At 37.0% G+C, this 21,141-nt stretch overlaps 1 protein-coding gene across 2 annotated transcripts in view; it reads left to right on the forward strand.

The window, feature by feature from the left end:
- The window catches only part of DPYD (dihydropyrimidine dehydrogenase), an 867,929-nt gene that overhangs the window by 431,859 nt on the left and 414,929 nt on the right, over positions 1 to 21,141 (forward strand). For both annotated transcript variants that reach the window (XM_084756838.1, XM_084756837.1), the window contains exon 13: positions 10,437 to 10,652. In XM_084756838.1, the coding sequence (XP_084612964.1) occupies positions 10,437 to 10,652 (216 nt within the window). The remainder of the gene's footprint in view (positions 1 to 10,436; positions 10,653 to 21,141) is intronic.

A 21,141-nucleotide genomic window follows, 5' to 3' on the forward strand; every position in this document is an offset into this window, starting at 1 on the left:
CACACGTCTTTAAACCCAGCACTCAGGAGGTAGAGCCAGTCAATCTTTGTGAGTTCTAGGCCAGCCTGGTGCACAAAGAGAGTCCAGGACAGCTCGGGCTCTATGTCACAGAATAACCCTGTCCTAGAAAAACAAAACAAAACAAATAAACAAGAATAAAACAAAAGAAAAAAGAAATGAATGCAGTGTGGTCATTACTATATATAAAAATTTCTACGGCCTCCTATCTTTTCTAAAATTCTCATTACAAATAGTACCTTCTCAAAATGGGAAAACTATATGTGATTTTATGTTAAAGTTGTGATTGACAGTCTTTGGCCTGTGTGTCATGAAGCAGCTAATCTAAATTAATTTCTACTTTGTAAGGTTTTTTTTTCTGCTGATGACTACTTCTTCTGAAATACCTGAGCTGGAATCAATGTGTTAGCCCAGTCTGTGACTTAATCAGGTTATTAATAGCTGCTCAATGCTGTGTATTCTTTGTTTTAAAATAGTTATAGAATTCATCTAGAACAGGTATAGGCAAAGCAGAGTCAGTGGTTATATGTCATTGAGATTTAAATAAAATGTGTGGGTAGAAGGTTCTTGATAATTTGTAAAGGATTATAACATAGTGGTGGTAAGTATTTTTCTCTTAATAAAATAGAACACTAGGTACAACGTTGCTTTCACCAGCACTTAATTTTGTTGTTTTGGTCTTTTTAAATAATTGTCTTAAGATAAATTCAAGGGGAAATGTAGCTGGAATACATAATTATAATACACGTTGCTTTTCACCACCGCATTGTCATTACAGTCTTAGATATTTCTATTGAAAGTTCCACAAACTATCCAAGGATAATAGAAAACATATTGGTAAATAGTGGGTGATGATGTCATGCTAATGTATGTCCTCATGATGGCTTCAAGAGGATTTGGTGTTTTTATACAGGGTCTTATGGGGCCTATGATAACTTTGAATTATCTATCTAGTTTCAGCTGCCCTTGAACTCCTGATTGCCCTGTCCCACTTCCCAGTGCAGGATTATAAAAATGTGCTACAAAACACATGTTGAAAATATGTGCTTGTGCATGCATGCATGTACACACATGCATATGTGTTTTCATGTTTGTGTACATATGAAAATGCACATGTATGCTCTGTGTATTCAGCCCAAAGTTTCATGTTTTATTCTGATTTTTAGGACATTAATGTTTTAGATACATAATGCTTTTTTGTAAGATACAGGAAGCTTGCCATTATGAAGAGAGCATCCCACTGGAGTCAATTCTTGATGCCCCACTTACAGTTTATCTTCAGTGGGAGCAAGGACTGCTTACCTCCCATGACCATCATCTTGCTCATTTGCAGAGGGAGAATGCTGTCTGTTTTGGAAGAGTGATTTAAAGATGCACTTCTGGGTCTGGCATGAGCATTGTCTGAATATGAGCAACTGATTTTTCTGTTTTGAGGATAAATTTACTGTCCTTCTTTTACAGTACTCTTTCTCAGTTTGTTTGTGTTTAACATAGAAGATACTTTATAGCAGATGGGAACCTTGGTGGTACCTTTTCTATTTCCTGGCAAGCTTAAATAGTCTTTGTCCCACTGAGTAGATTGTTTATAGACCCTGTGTACAATAGCATAGGTATCTAATACAACCATAGCCAAATCTGCATTTCCACTTGAAAACAAAGAGTTAGAAAGAGTATCCACGTGACCAAAAAGTAGGCCTTGGTCTTGAATTCACAAAGAATTCCTTTAAGTGACTTAAAAATTTATCTTATTATTACTTATTCAAAGAAGGAAAAGTTTGTGTGTGCCAAAGCAATCATACAGAAGTCAGAAGAATTCAGCTCTCTCTATCTACTTTGTGAGTCATAGGTAATCAAACTTACATCATTAGTCTTGCCTTCTCTCTGACCTGAGATTTTATGAATCCTAATGTTTGAGCCCCACCTACAAGAGATTATAACGCAATGACTGTGCATGATAGTTGGTGTGATCGACAGAAAATTTGAAATTCTTCATATATTTCTAATTTTAAGAGCTGGAAATAAGTGGGCTACATGAAGAATATATCAACTGTTTTTAGGAAAGAAGTAGAAGCCAACTGATGAGGTAGTATAAAATTACTGTACAAAGAAAAGAGAAGGATGGGTCTTTAAGCTTTAGTTGAGAATTTATAGCTTTGGCCCACCTGCCTCATAGCTTTATTAGTATGCTATGACTCTGCACCTTCTTAATGAGTTGGCACTGAAACAATCCATTCCGAGTTAGAAGTCAAAAGTCAAGGAGAGTGATGGACAGATGGCTCAGTGGTTCAGAGCATTGACTGGCTGCTCTTGGCAGGTGGATTCAGTCCCACCACCCACATCAAGCTACTGGAAACTATATATATATATATAAAACTCTGGGGCATCCATTGTTTTCTTCTGGCTTCCATTGTACATGGCAGAGATTCACACATGCAGGCAAAACACACAAACACACACAAACATACATACACATACTTTATTAATAACTAGGAGTATAGAATATAGTATTTTAATCAAATGTGAAATTATGAATCTTTATTTGACTTCATGTGACTGGACTATAAAAATGTATGTATTTACACACATTGAAACTCAGTAACCTACCGTATTACTTACAACCACTAGAGGGCTCTTTGGAGAGGCTTTGCAAGCAAGCAAGGCCAACCTTTTGCCATTACAACAGGAAGCTTTGCTACAGTTTTCATGCTTGGGAACCTCACAATCAAGTGCCAAGTAAAATAAAATAAATCTCATCATGTTAAACACAAGGTAGAAATTTTCCTGTTGAGCGGCATGCTGACCATGGCCTGTAGTGTTGGCATCCCTACATGGAATATGATTATGCTAATATGCCTCATTTATAGCAATAAAAAATAAAAATAAGCCTCAGGGAACAAGAGGTTATTTTTGAAAAAATAAAAACATAGAACTAATCATTATTTTATGTGAAGCTATCACACTAATAAAAAAAAAAGAGGTTGTGTATCCAAGTTCCACATTAATTAATTGAATACATACTTTAAACATCTTTTTAACCACTGAGCCATCTCTCCATCACCATAATATCTACTTATTATTATGTATATAATGCTCTGCCTGTATGTACACCTGCATGCCAGAAGAGGGCGTCAGATCACATTATAAATGGTTGTTGAGCCACCATGTAGTTGCTGGGAATTGAACTCAGGACCTATGGAACAGCAGTCTGTGCTCTTAACCTCCGAGCCATCTCTCCATTCGCCTTGAATATCTTTTTGTGAAGTCAGTCCTTCTATTGCCAGGTGCTTAACTTAAATTAAGCAGGTGGCACAGGTATGTGAGCAAGAACATAGAAAATATGATGAGGAAACAACTGTGCTTTGTTGGAGAAAGTAATCTAGGGCACAGTCCTTGCACTTCTCTTGCAGAGTTTTGTAGAATTTCAAAGCACTCAAGTTGAACATAAAAGAGCATACCACACCAAAAAGAGGCCTGGAAAGTACAGATAGATGCATAAATGATGTTTTACTTGCAACATAGTGAACGGTTCAATCGCTTGAAGTGAAAAGACATTGTGGGGAATTCTGGGAGGCAGCACTTACATGGTGGTGGTGGAGGACCCAGATGGAAATAAGAATCTGTCGCCCTCAGGAGGTCTGTGAGTAGTGACAGACCTTGCCTAGTTTTGTAGATGGAAATAAAATGAGAAGTTTTAATTATAATCTACATAAATGTAGAGCCTCTTCACATCTATACCATCAAATCAAACTTGAGGAGTTGTACTTTATGTGACTAAAATCCTTACTTAGTTCGTCCAAAATAAATTCTCAGGGGGAAAAACAGCATTTAGACATTTTTATTTGGTTTCCCTTTCAGTTTCACTGTTTTGTATGTCTGGCAATGGCTCCTGAAAGAGCCATATTGACCCTCCTGTCTACCCTAATTTCGCAGTTTGCAATATTCCCTCAATGCTCACTTTTACTACCCTCACTTGAGTCCTGTATGACACTTGCCTTCTGTTTCCATTTACTGTTGTATGTGTTGAACAAGCAAAAAAGTTGAGGATGAATGATTAGATAAAACCTTTTATTTCTGAAATATATATTCTTTGTATTAGCCGACTATGCAGAAATACACCTTGCACGTTTTGTGCATGTAAAATAAAATCTTTGAAGTCAAGTATCCTAGCTTGTGTCAGGGATAACCCAGCTGAAAGCCCGCATCAGAACAACCTGTGTTTGAATTTAGCCAGTAGCCTACCTAACTTAACCTTCACTTGATGAATGTTAGGCTACTATTGTTTTTTTTTTTTCTTTTTTCAAGGATTGTTTTAACTATGCTGCCAAAAATAATTAACTAATTAGCACATCAAGAAATCAGATACTATATGAAACTCAGAAATGAACCTATACATACAAGTTCAATTAATTTTCGAAATATTATGTAATAATAAAGGGAAAGTTGCTTAAGTAATTGAGATGGGAAATCGTGTTACCACATGAAGAATACTGAGCTTGGATATTTAGCTCATACCATACAAGAAAATCATTTATTTCATACTGAACTAAAGTATTAGGGCCTGGAGAGTTGGCTTCACCATTAAGAATATGTTGTTCTTGCAGAAGACCTAGCTCTGGTTCCCTGACCCATATAGGGGTTCATAACCTTCCAAAAGCTCAGGTCCAGGGGGTTCAACTCCTCTCCTTATCTCCTTAGTCAACAGGAACACAAGCGGTGGACACAGGACATGCATGCATGCAGGCAAGACACTCATATACATAAAATAAAACAAATAAATCTTTTAAAAAATCGAATGTAGGATCATAAACTTCCTAATCAGTAGAAGAAACATAGGGAGCAATTATAAAATATTGGCTTTGTCAATGATATTTTGTACCTGACACCAATTGTGCTGACAAATGAGATTAGACCAAACTATTTATTTTCTGTACATGGAAGGAATCAATTGACAGTATATAGAGAAAAATACAATGTACTATATATTTAATAAAGAGTTACTATCCAAAATATCAGAACAAATGCCATAATATGAGGAAACAAACAAAAGAGTTTAGAAATACATAAGGGGCACAAATATATAATTCTCCCAAAATATACAAATAAGAAAAATTACACCCACACACATACACACACACACACACACACACACACATACACACACACATATATATGTATATGCATATATATGCATGCATGCATGTTTAATATCACTGATAATTAGAGAAGGGAAAATTAAAACCATGGTAAAACCATATCTCTCACTTGTTACATTTCTTTCCTTGTTGCTGTGTCACAATGTCCCATGAAGCCTCTTAGGAAAAAAAGGGGTTATTTAGTCTCACAGTTTGAGAGGACACAATCCACCATGGTGGGAAAAGCATGGTAGCAGGTGGCTCCTTAGTGAGGAGAGTCTGGAGATGGGGTGATGCTTACCCTTCACATCCTCATAGAAGAAAGGAAAAGACATAAAATAGCACATACCTCAATTTCTTCTTTCCTTCCTCTCATTTATTTCAGGCCTTTAGTCCATGGGATAGAAAGACTTACTTGAGGCTGTCTTCTCAAGTTAAGCACCTCTGAAAAATGCCCTCAAAGATACACCCAGAACTGTGTCTCCTACATGATGCCAAGACTAATTGAGTTGACAATGAAGATCAAAAATTGCAATCTCTTCTTTGCCAACTTAACACCCAAACATATTTAAACAATTGGTTGCAGCCCTCATCCTCAAGTCTCACGACAAACACAATGCAAAGGGCATTTTCCTTTTTGTGATGAGGACAGAATCCCAGCAGTTTTCAAAGTGTTCCAAAAAGCCTAAGTTCAAAGTGCTAATCACTTAATTACAGGCTCCCATAAAATCTAATAAACAAGATACCAATTTCCAACATACCCTGGAAAAGGGTACATAGTCTCATTCCAAAACAGGATATTGGGTAGCAGAAAGGAAAAGCTGACTGAATTAAGGCAAATCCAAGCAGGGTAGATAATGTTACAGGTAAAGCTGCTGTTACATCTCTTGTATTTAGTCTCAGTGAAATCATCTGTGCTCCAATCGCCTATAATATACTGCCCTTGTGGTGATGCTGCCTGAATCTCATTTCTCTGGAGGAAGGTCTACTTCATAAAGGAAGTTTTCCTCCATGGGATCCCACATTCATTGCATGTATAACATGCTTGAGTTCCTGTTGCAACAAAGACTTTACCTTCATGATGCCATACAGTGGTCTCTCAAGTAACTCTTGCAAGGAATTCAAACCTGCCTATGCATTCTCCAGTCCCACTGGCTGGCTATTATTTTGCATCCTTGAGAAGCATGTCCGTGGTATGCTCTGCTGTTAGCGGGCAATGTCACATGGTTTCCTTCACTATGGCTGCAATCACTTTTGTGACTAAACTTGAGAAAATACTTCCCAAAAGCATGCTCGGAGTTGTTTCTCAGGTAATTCTCAGTCTAGTAGGCATTGACACACCAATGGCTAACATGGAAAAGGTTAGAGGTGATAAATGTTGAAGCAGATATAGAGAAGAAAAAGGAGCCCTTTTAATATTTTATATTCTTTGTGGGAACATAAATTATCATAATCATTGTGGAAAACTGTACCCAAGGTCCTCAAGTAAATAAAACTAGAAATATCATGTGATCTAACAGTTCAAGTCCTAGATATACTCTTCATTAAAAGGAAAGCTATCTGTATGTCCATGTTCATAGAAACTTGTTCATAACAGTCAGGTTGTGTAGTGTTGAGGAGAGTTTTTAAAATGTGGTGTGTATATACAATGGATACCACTTAACCTCAAAAAGGAGGAAAATCTGTCATCTGTGACAAATTGAATGAAAGTAGAAAACATTCCATAAGAAAAATAAGCCAGGCAGAGAGAAAAATTAGCATGTGTAATGCAAAGGAACCAAGCACACAGAATCAGCTGATGGAGTGGTAGTCATGGACAGATGCTAAGAGTAAAGAAAACGGACTCAAGGTCTGAAATCAAAAGGTTTAGATTAGAGAAAATGCTTTTTGGACCTTTTGGCATAAGGTTAATATGGCTGAAGAGAGAATAATGATGATCTTAGAATCAGTAAAAGTCCATTTCAAACGTTCTCACCACAGACTTGTTAGTGGCTTGAGAGGATGGACAGGCTGAGAAGCCTGTTTATATCATTCCACATTCATATATCAGAACATCCCCCTTGATGCCCATAAATACACAAATTGTAAGTTGTCAGCCTAAAGTAAAAATGAAATTTAAATAAATGCTGTAATGCACCTGGAAATCCGTTTGTTTCGTGTAATAAAATGAAATGTAATAACCGTCTTTAATAAAAAATATGAAGATATAAAATAAAGGTATAAAATATACAAATAAAATAGCATAATGATATGTACAACTAGTGACAGATGGATGTGCAGCGACTGCATATTCTTCAAGCTACCTAAGCACACATGCAGATTTTTCTTCATTTGTGAATAGTATTATCATACTCTTTCCTGTTTAATACATGATAAACACCCTTTCGGTCAATGCACTAGTTGCTTCTGTATCATTTCTGCTTCTGACTATGATGCCTTTCCACAGTGGAAATTACAGGGAACTAATAATCTCTGCTGTTCAACATCTCTATCATATCTGTTATTTGCTAACACTATCAGGTGACTAGGAAAATAGTATTGTTTGAAATTGAAAATCTGGATACCGTGTCTTTTAGAGAAGAATGCAATAAGGTCCAATTTAAAGCTGTTTGGTATGAGGGCACCCAGCACACCAGCAGCCAAAGGTGCTGAATCCTCTTGGAATCTCAGTTTGGGGCTGACCATGGGATGTGGAAGGTACTGGTCTTGCCCTTAGAACTGAAATCTGAGGTTCAGTCTACAGAGTCAGGCATGGGGAAAGAAGCCTCCTGTCTAATGCAGAAAAAGAGGTACAACTTAGGGCTGGGGCATGCTGTGGGCCACAAGGACAAAGCAAACACAGCCTTGTGTTTACACACACAAATGCACACATGCGAGCGTGTACAAACATGCACAAACTCACAGCAGTCTTTTCATGTTGTAATATATATAACCTATGGCCTTCCTGTTTGAAAGGGCTTTGTCAATATGTGTTTGTGTACATCTTACTTGTTCAAATTATTTAGTTTTCTTTTTGTCAAGCTTAAAGGAAACACTATAAAAAATTGCCCAAAGCATTTTAATTATAAATATCAAAACAATAAACTTATTAAGAATTTCAAAGCTTGATTTTAGCTTTTATAACTACATATACTAAGCAATACAAGCTGAACTACATATACTGTAACACACACACACACACATGCACACATACACACACAGATCTGGATCTTTGGGATGTTGCCTAGTGCTGCAATGTCTGAAGTTATAAACAAACTGAAATTTATCTCCAGCATTGAAGAGATCAGATACATTAATGGCCAGCTATAAAAGAAGCCTAACTGTCATTCATTTCATGTTGGAGTTATAAAGATTCTTCTGTTCTCTTGATATGGACATCATTCCCAGAGATGACTAGTGTTGTAGCTGTGAATGTGCATAGAGGACAGTTCTTGTCAATGTTCCTACTGTTTACTTATGTCTCATATTGAAACTTCTCTCTCACTCTAACCTAATACATACTTGACTCTGTTTAAACTATGGTCACATAGAGTAAAAATGCTGTCAATACCAAGAGTGTTTTTCTTTCATTTTTCTATTTAATGCCTGCCCATGTAGGTGCACACAGATACACAGACACACATGCACACACACATGCACACACACACACATGCACACACACACACACAACCTCCAACTATACCCTACCTCCCTATATCATGCATTTTTCTCTTGCTTGGTTTATATACTTTAAATAGTATTTTGATTCCATGAGAAGACAAAATCCATGTTCAATGAGACTTCCCAATAATGTGCCTCATAAGGGAAAGGATATAGTTTAGATGTAGTGAATTTGAATTTGATCATGGAGGAAGGAAAAAAGAAGGGGATGCAGGGAGGGAGGGATCCATGAAAACCAGATATTCCTGGTGGAGAAGAAAGTCCATAGCTAAAGCCTAGATGCTATCAGGCTTCCTTTCTTTCTTTCTTTCTTTCTTTCTTTCTTTCTTTCTTTCTTTCTTGCAAAACCAGAAACACAATAGCCTTTCAACTGGCAAGTTTGATGCCTTTTTGCATATTAAGTGAACTTGGCTCTGCTTTATAAGTGGTGGAGGGCTGAAAATGATTTCTATGCAAGTCATGAGAATCTTTATCTACACAAGACACATGCCTATAAAATTAAGGTTCTGCTCAAATAACTTTTCTTTTGAGTGATGATTCACAAGAGAACAGAGGACTACTTTTGAATTAAGGAGCTCCGTCTATTCAGTAACTACTTTAGCTAAGAATATTCATCCTTTTTTCCCCCAATATTTGTCTTTCATAGATAAACAGAAAAAGAGAGAAGGGGGTAAGAAAGGAACAGAAGAGAGTGAGAATGAGGAGAGAGATGGAGTAGGAAGGGAGGGAGGGAGAGAGTGGAGAGAGAAAGAGAGAGAGAGAGAGAGAGAGAGAGAGAGAGAGAGAGAGAGAGAGAGAGAGAGAGAGAGAGAACATCACAGAGAGAGCACACAGAGAGAGAGGGAAAGTAGAGAGGACACAGGACCCTGGGCAAGCATGTTCTATCCTTTAGTGAGAAAGATGCCTTAGTGTTTTCACCAAAACATAGCAACATCTTGGTTACAGTGGCCACTAGACAGGAGCTCTGTGCATTTCTAAGTGCCAACCGAGGAGTTTAGTGTAAACTGGTATTTGTTAAGCTTCTGAAAAAGCAAACAGCTCCAATTCTCGATTGTGTTATTTCTTTTGCAATTAGAAGTCTCCCCATGGCCTACTTTCTTCATTCTCCAATATCCCTCTGAGGTAGGAAATGTGACAGCCTGCAGTCCCACTGCTCTACAGAGAGCTGCATAAGAGAAGAGACAAGAGAATGCTAAGGGGCCTTCTTGAAGCCACATCCAGAGCAGTGAGATTATTGGGAAATGAATTTAGACCTCCTGACTTACAGTGGCCTATATCTCAAAACTAAGACATTCTCATAAATTAAGTGCCAAAAAGCTGGGCTAATGAAACCAGAAATATAAACTCAGAAATGATCCCCCTTTGTGTTTGAGTCTCAGTATGTTTGAAATAGAGTTTTTTTGGGTTTTTTTTTCTTGTTTAATTGAATTTCCTTCTGTTTTTTATTCTATAGCATCTTTTAACTTTGAAAAAGATGATAATTATGTATAATATTGTGGCACTGAAGACTGACTTTAGGGCAGTTTTCTTCATGGAGATAGACTACGCACTATGAGAGTTGGGGAAAGATCATATGGCAGTTCAAATACACTACAAGAACAATTATTCCTACCTTCTTTCTTGCAGGCACAATATGGAACGTTGGTGTCTGCCCAACCAGAACTACCCCTGTTTTATACTCCTATTGACCTAGTGGACATCAGTGTGGAAATGGCAGGATTAAGGTTCCCCAATCCTTTTGGCCTTGCTAGTGCGACACCAGCCACAAGCACACCAATGATTCGAAGAGCCTTTGAAGCTGGATGGGGTTTTGCTCTGACCAAAACTTTCTCTCTTGATAAGGTAAGAAAATATGTTTGAAGTTACATGCAAACATCTAACACATATTTTCACTGAAAGATAAATGTTGCCTGATGCAAAGGTCTTTTTTAATGAGATATGACAATTAGTAAATGAGTTGAAAGCATTAAACAGAGTTTAAATTGCTTTAATTCTGTCTGTTCCACAGATAGAGGGTTGTGGACTATACTCTCATTTTCTATTCTCTGAGAATCTATATCTTGGCTATAACTCCATTGTTAAAAATCCTTTTCTGGACAGCACAAAGATCTAAGTTCAACCCTCAACAACACATAAAACAGGTACAGTGGAGCATGCTTGTAATCCTAGCACTCAGGAGGTGGAGACAGGAAGATCAGAAATTCAAGTCCACCTTCAACTATGTTTCAAGGTCAGCCTGGACTACATGAGAACTGTTTCAGAAACCTATATACAAACAAACTGAAAACTAGTCTAGTAGTGATTAAACTATCACTAGTCCCTGTTTTAATTGAATTGAATTTATTTTAGTTGTTTATATTAGAAGGCTGTTGTATTGATGTTTGGCTATTTGCATGTATTGGGTAGTGTTTTAAGCACATTACACATTCCTATTTTGAATAGTTTTATTCCCTTATGAAAAATGCTTTCAAACTCATTTCATCTGTATCTTTGAGATGCGTGTTCTTAATACTTATAGTCATGATTTTGTGGGGTATCACACTAGAATTGGGTTGTTTTTTTTTACCTAATTTTAACCCAACAGATCCATGTTTCTCCATTCCTCTTTCCTCCCACTGCCCACTCCTTAAGTACATACTAATTAACTCTTACCATCCACTTTATCTATGTGTGTAAGCTTGAGTAGATGAGTGAAATCACGTGGTACAAGTCTTCCTTGTGACTGACTTATTTCACTTAACAATTGTGAGTTCTTTCCATGTTACTGTGAATTCAAGATTCCATTGTTATAACTGAAAAGTACTCCATTGTGTATCTGTGCCATATTTCTGTATCTATTTATCACTTGATGAGCATTAAGGAAGTTTTCATTTTGCGCTATTTTGCATAATGCAACAATTAATGTGAAAATACATATTTTTGACATACTGATTTCATTTCATTTGGATATATATCCCATAGGGGGTGCCTAATAATATGGGAGTTTCTATTTTTAATTCTTTGTTTTGACATTATTATTTTGTTACTTGAACATGTGTGTAAATCAGAGCATATGTTTCAATTCAAATTTAGGAAAACAATGGATTTCGTTTGCATAAAAACCACTACAGGTCTTAGAGACTTTCTCACTGCAATTTGTTGGTGGTGATAATAAGATTATTCCTCATGACTTTTTAAAGAAAAAAAGCTATCCTCCCAAGTAGAATTTCCTGTAACATTATGGTTTTATGCTTTCATAAGGAGTGCTACTTACTTAGGAAATGAATGAGTAAGTTTGACATCAAATCTTCAGTGCATACATGAAAGCCAGTGAGATGGCTCAGGAAGGAAAGGCTCTTACAACCAAGGCTGGCAACTTGGTTTGATTCCTACGACTGAGATGGTAAAAGGGAAAAACTGACTTCCTAAATGATTTTCTGTCAGCCACATGAGAACTGTCAAGGACATACACTCACATGAGAACACACACACACACACACACACACACACAAGCAGACACACACACACACAAGCAAAAAATTCAATGGGAATAAATTTAAGCACATAAAACATGCTTCCAAAGTTGTATGATTCGTGGGATAGAAGATAGACAACATCCTCCCATGGTGGTGAGTTAGAAGTCTAAGTTAGCATTTCACAGGCCATTTATTGAAAAGGTTTTGGAAGACAAGCCTCATCAATGTGGTTAGCACTAAGTTGTAGCGAGTAATAATTAACGTATAAAAATGTGTGGATCTAGCCACTAAAGAGAGTTTCATTATTTAAATCAGCCTTATCCTTGGGCAAAGAAAATAAGAGAACAAACATGCCCCATTAAGCTCATTTTCTCCTGCTTTCTTCTTTTACTGGGATCGATAGCTGACATTATTATCATTAAAGTATTACAGCTGTCTTAGTCTGACAGTTTTACAAGAGGCTGGGTAAAGCTGGGCCAGGCATCCAGAAAGCCCTCAGGAGTCAGACAAATCAGAGCAAGGAAAAAATATTTCTTAAGGTTCATCATACTTAAATTGAAATAATATATGTTGAATATCAAGCATTTAGTTAAATATTAAGAAAGACTTTTGCTAAACGAAATACTGAATTTAACTGAATAGTTTGGATTTAGATTTAAAATATTATGATAAGTTGTGTCCAGACTTGTAGATCATTAACAGTGCATTTGTCTTTCTCTTCATCCTTTAAGAATTATGAAAGCTACCAAGAAGAGACTTGATACCCTATGAGCATATAAAGGAGGAGGAAGTCCCCCTCAGGCACAGTCATAGGGGAGGGGAATAAGGGGAAAATGGGAGGGAGGGAAGAATGGGAGGATACAAGGGATAGGATAACCATTGAGATGTAACAAGAATAAATTAATAAAAAATAAAAATAAAAAATTAACTAAAAAAAAGAATTATGAAAGCTAGAATCAAATGTTTAACCAGTTGATTTCAAAACCCTCCAGTGCATTTAATGATATATTAGTTGTGCTATTTAAAATACATACATGTACACAGGAATACGAGTTATGGCAGAGGAACTTTTGGTGGTTAAGATTTGCTGTTGGCTTGCCAAAATTGAGTTCTGAGTCATCAGAGCTATCGTTCCTTTGTCTGTTGGTGACTTGCAGTCACTCATGACCCCGTGTCATTCAGGCACAAGGAAGCTGTTTCCTTTATTAGGCTCAATAGCAGAAATAAATTTAGAGACCAACTTCCCACTAAACCTCTAATTTGAATATAATCTATCCATTCAGAAGACTGTGCTGCATGTTCACAGGAAAAGATAGAAACAAATACAAACTAAATCTGCCACATGAAGCATAATGATGACCCCACTTTGTTTATTTTGATAGTGGCACAAAACTAGTGCACAAAGACTGTTTTAGGCTGACCTGTGCAAACTGTAATGGCAAAAATCATAGTGCCATCTTGCACACGAGTAATGGTGTGTCAAAAAAAGATACGTCCCAAACATAAAATTATAAAAAAACTCCCTTAGAGAACGAGTTCGTTTCTTATATTATCCTTAATTACTAATAAAAGCTGCTGTGAATGAATAATTACATCTTATGAGTCACTGTGCTTTCTTACAGATACTGTTGTACACAACATTTGAACTCTCGTTTTTCCCCACCTGACCTTTCCTAAAGAGGGGCATTAAAATATCACATATAATACACATGTGTGTGACATTACAGCAGACCAAATTGGGATTGGCCTTATTGTAATTTATTATGCCAATGCAAGGATCTGTTTAAAAACTTATTATAATTCAGAATCTTGACATTTGAAATTTGGATGCTCATAATATGACAAAGGCTAGTCTGTGGAGTTTTGTTATCATATGAAATATTAATATTTCACAACACATCTTTGATGAAGTACAATTTGCCGAGCCTGCATATGATAAAGAAATTAAACGCTCACCGAGGGAGTTCAGTGAGAATTAGAGCCCTGCCTGAACATCTGCTGGAAGTTTCATTATCCAGTGCTACGCCAATGCGGCTCCCTTGTTCTCCTAGATTGACAGCTGAAAATTGCCCTGATGCCTGCAGCAAGTACATTTAGCTTAACGTTGCCCACCCCACCCCCCTTTGTTTTATTTTTGGGGAAAGTGTTGGAGGCTGCTTTTGATTTTCAAACTATATTTTTTTTATACTCTTGACATTTGTAGATGCCACATTGAGGTCTAATATGCTGTAGCTGTGATAGGCCATTGACTTGTAGGGAAATGCCAGCTGATATCTCAGTAAACAGAAATATTATTATTCTTCACTGTGCCGTCTGTATAAAAGCTGGGTGTGCTTTCTTTGGGGAGGCAAATGATCAGATTTTTAATGCCAAATATAAAAAGATCTGTGTTTGCTTTTGTGTTAAATAACATCAAAGATGGCTTTTATTAACTCTCCCTTCCTTCCCCAAATCAATCCTTCTAAGAATGAATGTACCAAAATAACTAGACTGCTTTCTTCCAGGTGTTATGTTTTACAAGAATGACAAGTGATATTTAAAACAAAATTATGAAACCATTTTCTTTATAAATGTAAGTTTAAATTTCAAAAAGAAAGATGGAAGAGAAGCCAACTTGTCAAGCTTGATTAAAGCTAAATTATTATGATGAAACAGAGAACAGTTTTACTTATAGGGAATCATACAAAAGGCTGTGGGCATCACATAAAAATAACACTTGACCTGGGCTCTCATTACATAAATAAGAAACAGATCCAAAAATTTAAAAAAATATTTTATATATGTCAAATGTCTGTGTAAATCTATCTTTGCATAGAGATACATATTCCATACTACCATTGTACACCTATATGTTAAGCACCTGATTGAGTTTTTAGTAACAAATGTCTTGAATTAGTATGTCCTGTTTTAATAAGTGCCAGGTGGACAAATAAATAGACAAGCTCATACTATATTATCTATCAACATTAAAACCTGAAAAAAATGAAGGTTACTCATTATTTCTTTGCAATCACATTCTCGATAGTAGATACTTGGGTAAAATACAGACTTACCATATATCAGAATGCTGAGTTCACAGGAAGAGTTTGGCAAACTTTCTGCAAACACCTCACAAAAATGAATAAATAGATTATTTGCCACCAGCATATTGAGTTTTTTCCTTCAGCTGTTTGAACAGATAGTTAACACATAAAGCAACTGACTGTTCTGAGTATTGATCTCAATCACAGGAGAAAAGGCCAATTTAAAATTTCTCATCTCCTGTGTTGTTTTCTATACTTGTCTGAAACTGGAAACATCAGTGGCATTATTGCGTGCCTGAATGATGTTTTAAGAATGAGATCACTGAAGCCTTGAAAATGTGGAGGGTTATTGAGAGGACAGAGAAGGAATCACATTGTATTAGGAAAATACGTCAAAATGATCTGGTCTGACTATGTAAGATCATGTAATTCTGAGAGAAGAAACATAACCCAGTACGTTGGGGGTAGGAGGGGAAAGGAGTGCATGTACGTGTGTGTATAGATGAGAAAACCAGAAGCTGACACCTGACGTGACTCCTCAATTACTTCTCCTCCTTTTTTTTTGAAGCAGAGTCTATCACTGAATCTCAAGAGCCCAGATTTGGCTACAGTAGCTGACCAGCAAGCCCCAGAGATACTCTTGTTTCCAAATCCCCAGATCTTGGATTTAGAAATATTCTGGCTTTATTTTTTAATTTAACGTTTTTATTGGGAGATGAAAATCAAATCTAGCTCCTTAGTCCTTGGGCAAACTAATACATCAGCCCCATAAACTTTAACATTTTTAGTAACAAAAACCTATGGTAAGTCTTTAAGTCGACGCAGCCCATTGTAGCCATATAACGGTCTATTGTAGAAACTATTCCTTTTAATTACCCCAGCTTAGCTTTATCATAAGTCCAGTCCATGCTTTTTGGATACTCAATACTGTGAGACATCATGACGTAAATTTATATAACTAATAAAAAATGTATTGTTGTTTTTAAAGATTTTTATTATAGTTTTAATTTTGAGTGTATGTGTATCTCTATGTCTGTGTGTGTGTGTGTGTGTGTGTGTGTGTGTGTGTGTGTGTGTGTGTGTGTGTGTGATTGTCTGTCTGTCTGTCTGTCTGTCTGTCTGTCTGTCTGTCTGTCTCTCTGTCTCTATCTGCCTGTTTTTGGTAATGTAGATGTCCAGAGAATTAGAGGAGTCTACAACTGGAGTTATACAGGTGGCTATAAGCCACATGAAGTGAGTACTAGAAACTGAACTTGGGTTCTCTGCTAGAGCCATAGGCATTGTTAATTTAAAAATATATTGTATTTATACCCCACATAAATGAATTCTTTATAAGCATGCTAGTATACAGAGAGACAAGAAAAGAACTTTGACCTGGAAGTCTATAGTGACCAATGCTGCTTCTACAGTACTATCTGGGCATATAGACTGTATTGGAGTTGGCTATGTATATTGTTAGGATTTGTATAGACCCATGTTCACTGCAACTTATAGAGTGTCTAATATATATATATATATATAGTACTTTACTCCACTAAAACCCATGTTGACCACACTTTTTTAAAGATAAAGTAATATTTTAAGTTAAATAAATTACCTAGCTAACACAATTATCTATTTGCATACAACTATATGTGATGGAAACTCGGGGCTGTATTTATATGTACATTTCTCTGCTCCACATGGTGCTTGTGAGACTCATTCATACACTTGACCTCCATTGATAGATGCCCAAAAGGATGCCATGATGGTCTTAGTAAGAAATCTGGAGTCTCAGGTGGTGGTAGTATCATTGCTGAGGTGTCTGAGCCCGTCTTCTGTCTTCATATCCTCTCATGTCTCATACTGTCCCAAGCTAATTTGGGCTTCCTCATAAAGTGGCCATGTTCCAAGGGGAGTGCAAGCTGGAAGGTCTTTTGAAGTAAACAACCCAAAGTACACTCTGTCAGTTCCACTATAATCTCTCAACCATGTTACACCTTCGTAGTAATCACTCATGCATTGAATAGAAGAGTGGGAAATAAATGGGCTGCAGCAAGACAACATCAGTTCCAAAATTCCAAAGCTCCACCACAATGAGCTGTGGATTCAGATTACGGGCACATTTTTCAAATTGTCCTCCAGTAACTATAATTTACATGATTCCTATAGGCAAAATGTACCTAACCTTCCCAAGGATTCCCCAAATGCTATTTAACCATGTGATTTCATCATGATCATTACCCTTGTTCTTGTGGTCTCTGTTAGGTCCAAACACATAAAAATATAACTGGATTGGATGCTTCCTTGTGTAAGGTTGACTGAAATAGAAAGACATGTCATTGTTGCTATACACCCATCATAGAATAACATGGGCAGGGGCTGGATACATAGCTCAACAAGAAGAAGAACATACTTGCCTTGCAGAAGGCCCAGGTTTGGGTGCCAACACCTACATTGTGGTTTAAAACCGTCTGTAATTCTAGTACTAAGGGATCCAACACCATTCTTCTGGCCTCAGCATGAGTGATCCATACATGAGTATGCACACATACAGGCAGATAAACGTTCATACGCATAATTTTAAAACAATGATATGCTTAAGAGGACCACTTAGATATTCTTGGTCATTCAAAAGCAATAGTCCAAAACAGAACACAATCCTCTGTCCATAGCAATTTTGAAACCCTCTGTGCTGGATGTCTTCAGAGACAAAGGATGTTTCTTTTTTGAAAATTTTCTTATATATATATACACACTACAGCAAGAAGAACCACAGAGCAACCATATATTTATAGTGTTTTGGCTGTTTGCATTTGGCAGCCTTGAAGAAAACATCTTTCCTATCTTGGTGTGTCTAAACTTCTGAATGTATGTCAGTATCTATCATATCTCATCTTTATCAACTTATAGCATCTGTCTAGACCTAAAAACATCTTATCCCCTAAACAACTAAGCTTAATTATAAAACTAAACTATCTGGTCTTCAACCCCATCAGGGACTTGAGAAGGAATAAAATTAGTTACCTGAGTAGACAGGAAGTGCAGGTTAGCAGCTTCCCAAATGAGAAGATGATGGAGACAGTTTGCTGCCTCAAGAGTCACCCATAAATCTCTATGGCGTTGGAGCATCATCTTCTGCCTTTTGGCCCAATATATCTGACCGATATTTATGAGGCAGGAACTACTGAGGACTTTCTTGCCCTGACTTGCCAGAGTTTGGCCATCTACTCTGTCTCCATCAAAGCTTGCCCATTTTTAGGCAGAATTCCGTCTGTGGCAGAAATGAGGACATTTTGCACAGTGGCTGGTTTGCGCCATTTGAAGCCATCTCCATCAGGAGGTTCTTTGATCTCATCATCCTCTTTGAGGTAGGCTGGGTGTTGCCAGGAGTTAACCTGTCTCATTGTCAATGAATCTTTAAAATAATAAAACATCTTTAAATGCCATATTCTGTAGGCCTCTGAGGTTTTTGATGACCTTATCTATTTTACCTTACATATGTCTATAGAATCATATCTATCTGTTAAACCTAGGATATATATTGTTGTGATAAAAATAGACTAGTACTTGGCATGAGCATGATTTGATCAACTACCAGTTAACTTGTACTGCTTAATTATCCTGAGCAGCCTGCAATAGCACTTTCGAAGTATTGGAAGTAAAATTTGTATTATAATTCATTTGTATGAGTAAAATATCTATTAGAGTAGAAATGTATATCATGTGTGTGAAGAATAATCCTTGGTAATGGCTCCCCATTTCACTGTTCTGCTTCTGCTTCTGCTTCTGCTTCTGCTTTCTTTCTATCTTGGGCATTCTGAGCTATTAATTCTAGAATTTGGCACCTACTGGCTCCTTGTAGATAGCCAGAAAAGGGCTCTATTGTCAGCCTAGTAGCATCTTCAATATCTCTCTGCCAATAAACAGCAGAAGCCTACTATTCTACCTCTTTGTTCTGAACTGTCCCTCTTAGTCTAACATTGCAGTGTTGTCACCATAAAACTAATCTTGTGTTTGCTGTAATTCTTTCTGAAACAGGTTTCTTTCTATCTTGGGCATGCCTTGCTTTCATAGTGCTGACTTCTTCAGAATCTTAGAACTCTGCTGTCTACTTGAAAGATTCTAGTGGGAACCGTCTTACATATTTCTAGAACCTACCAAACTGTCTTGCTGGTGCCTTCACAATATGATCTTCACTATAAAGTGCTTGAGATTCTTCTGTCAGGGAGACATTTAATTATTAACAATAGCTTTATTTTCTAATACAGCAGTCTCTGAGCACTTTAGTTGCTAAAGTTTTCACTTAGCTAATTAAATACGTCCTTCTTAAGCTTTTATCTATCTTACAGTTCCTTATTGTATTTGTACAGAGATATTCAACTGCCTAGCATTCTCTCTAGACTCCCTCAGAATCACAAATATATTATATACTTACTCTTCTCAATTATATCTGGCATGATTATCCTGTCCAACTGTAATTCGGGTTGTTATTTTCTTAGTCCCCAATTTTAAAAAATGTTTCTCACTACATTTTAATCCCATAGAAAGTTTTTTGTACATGTTCCCATCTTTGATAATAGCTTTTTCTTCATTTTACAAGATTCCCAATCTCATATGCTACTGTCATCTGCTTTAGAATTAGACACCTAAGCACTTGACTGATTTCTGTATCATTTGGGATATTATTGCCTGTTGAGCTCCCAACCCAGAATTCAGTGTGGCTCCAAAAATAGCAGCAAGGTATCTGGTCATCTCTCTTCCATTTGGAGAGTGTTCAGGGCTAGACTTGAAACATGTTGGTTGACCATACCTGTGCATTTGCAGTCATTTCACAGATTTCTTGATCATAAGATGGCCACCAAATAACTGTGCATGCTTCTATTTCTACTGATTAAAAAGAACTCTCATAGAAAGTTCATGTGCTCAAGACTAAACACTATGTTTTAGTAGTTTCCAAGAATCCACAATCATGTCACCACAACCACGCTAGAACTATTTCCTTCCTGATACATTGGCCTTCCTTCTTGATCTCCAGCATGCAGCCTCTCTCATATGTGACGAGTGTGTGACATGGCAGTTGCTCTGTCTTGGAATGATCTGTGTTCAGACTTACATTTGAATGGTTCTTACTTTTTATATACATTTCAGATGACAGTTTGCAAGTAATTATAAATTGGAGATAGGTTCTAGGTAAGGGGTGGGACCATGTGTCCACTGTTTTCAGCTCTAGGACCTTATCTGGTGCAGACCTATACAGACCCTGTGCATGCTGCCTCAGCTCTGTGGGTTCATATGTGTGCTTGTCCTGTTGATTTAGAAGGCTTTGTTTGTTTGTTTGTTTGTTTGTTTGTTTTTGTTCCTCCACACCCTCTGGCTCTTACATTCTTTCTGATTCCTCTTCTACAGACTTCCCTGAGCCCTAAGGGGAGGTATTCCATGAAGACTTCCATTTTAAGTTTGAGTGTTTCAAAGTCTCTCACTCTGCATAATGTTTGGCCTTGGATCTCTATTTGTTCCCACCTGTTGCAGGGAGGAAACATCTCTGATGATAGCTGAGCAAGGCACTAATTTATGAGTACAGGAAAATGTCATTAGGAATAATTTTCTTGCTATGTTTTTTTTTTTGTCATTTTTCTTGTTGTTTTGTATGGGTTTTTATATTTGTTGTTGTTTTGTTTTGTTTTTAAGAATAGTAGTATTTGTCTTACTCTAGGTGTATCCCTAGGTCCCTGGGCCATCTAGCCTTAGGTTTTTGCTCACCCAAGCAGTGTGAGGTATGGGTTTCGTCCTGTGGAGAGGACATTAAGTGAAACCAGATACTGTTTAGTTTTGCCTACAGGCTTTGTGCCAACATTGCATTAGCATATCTTG

This window comes from Acomys minous (genome assembly GCF_964271855.1).
Source record: "Acomys minous genome assembly, chromosome: 14".
Taxonomy (NCBI): domain Eukaryota; kingdom Metazoa; phylum Chordata; class Mammalia; order Rodentia; family Muridae; genus Acomys; species Acomys minous.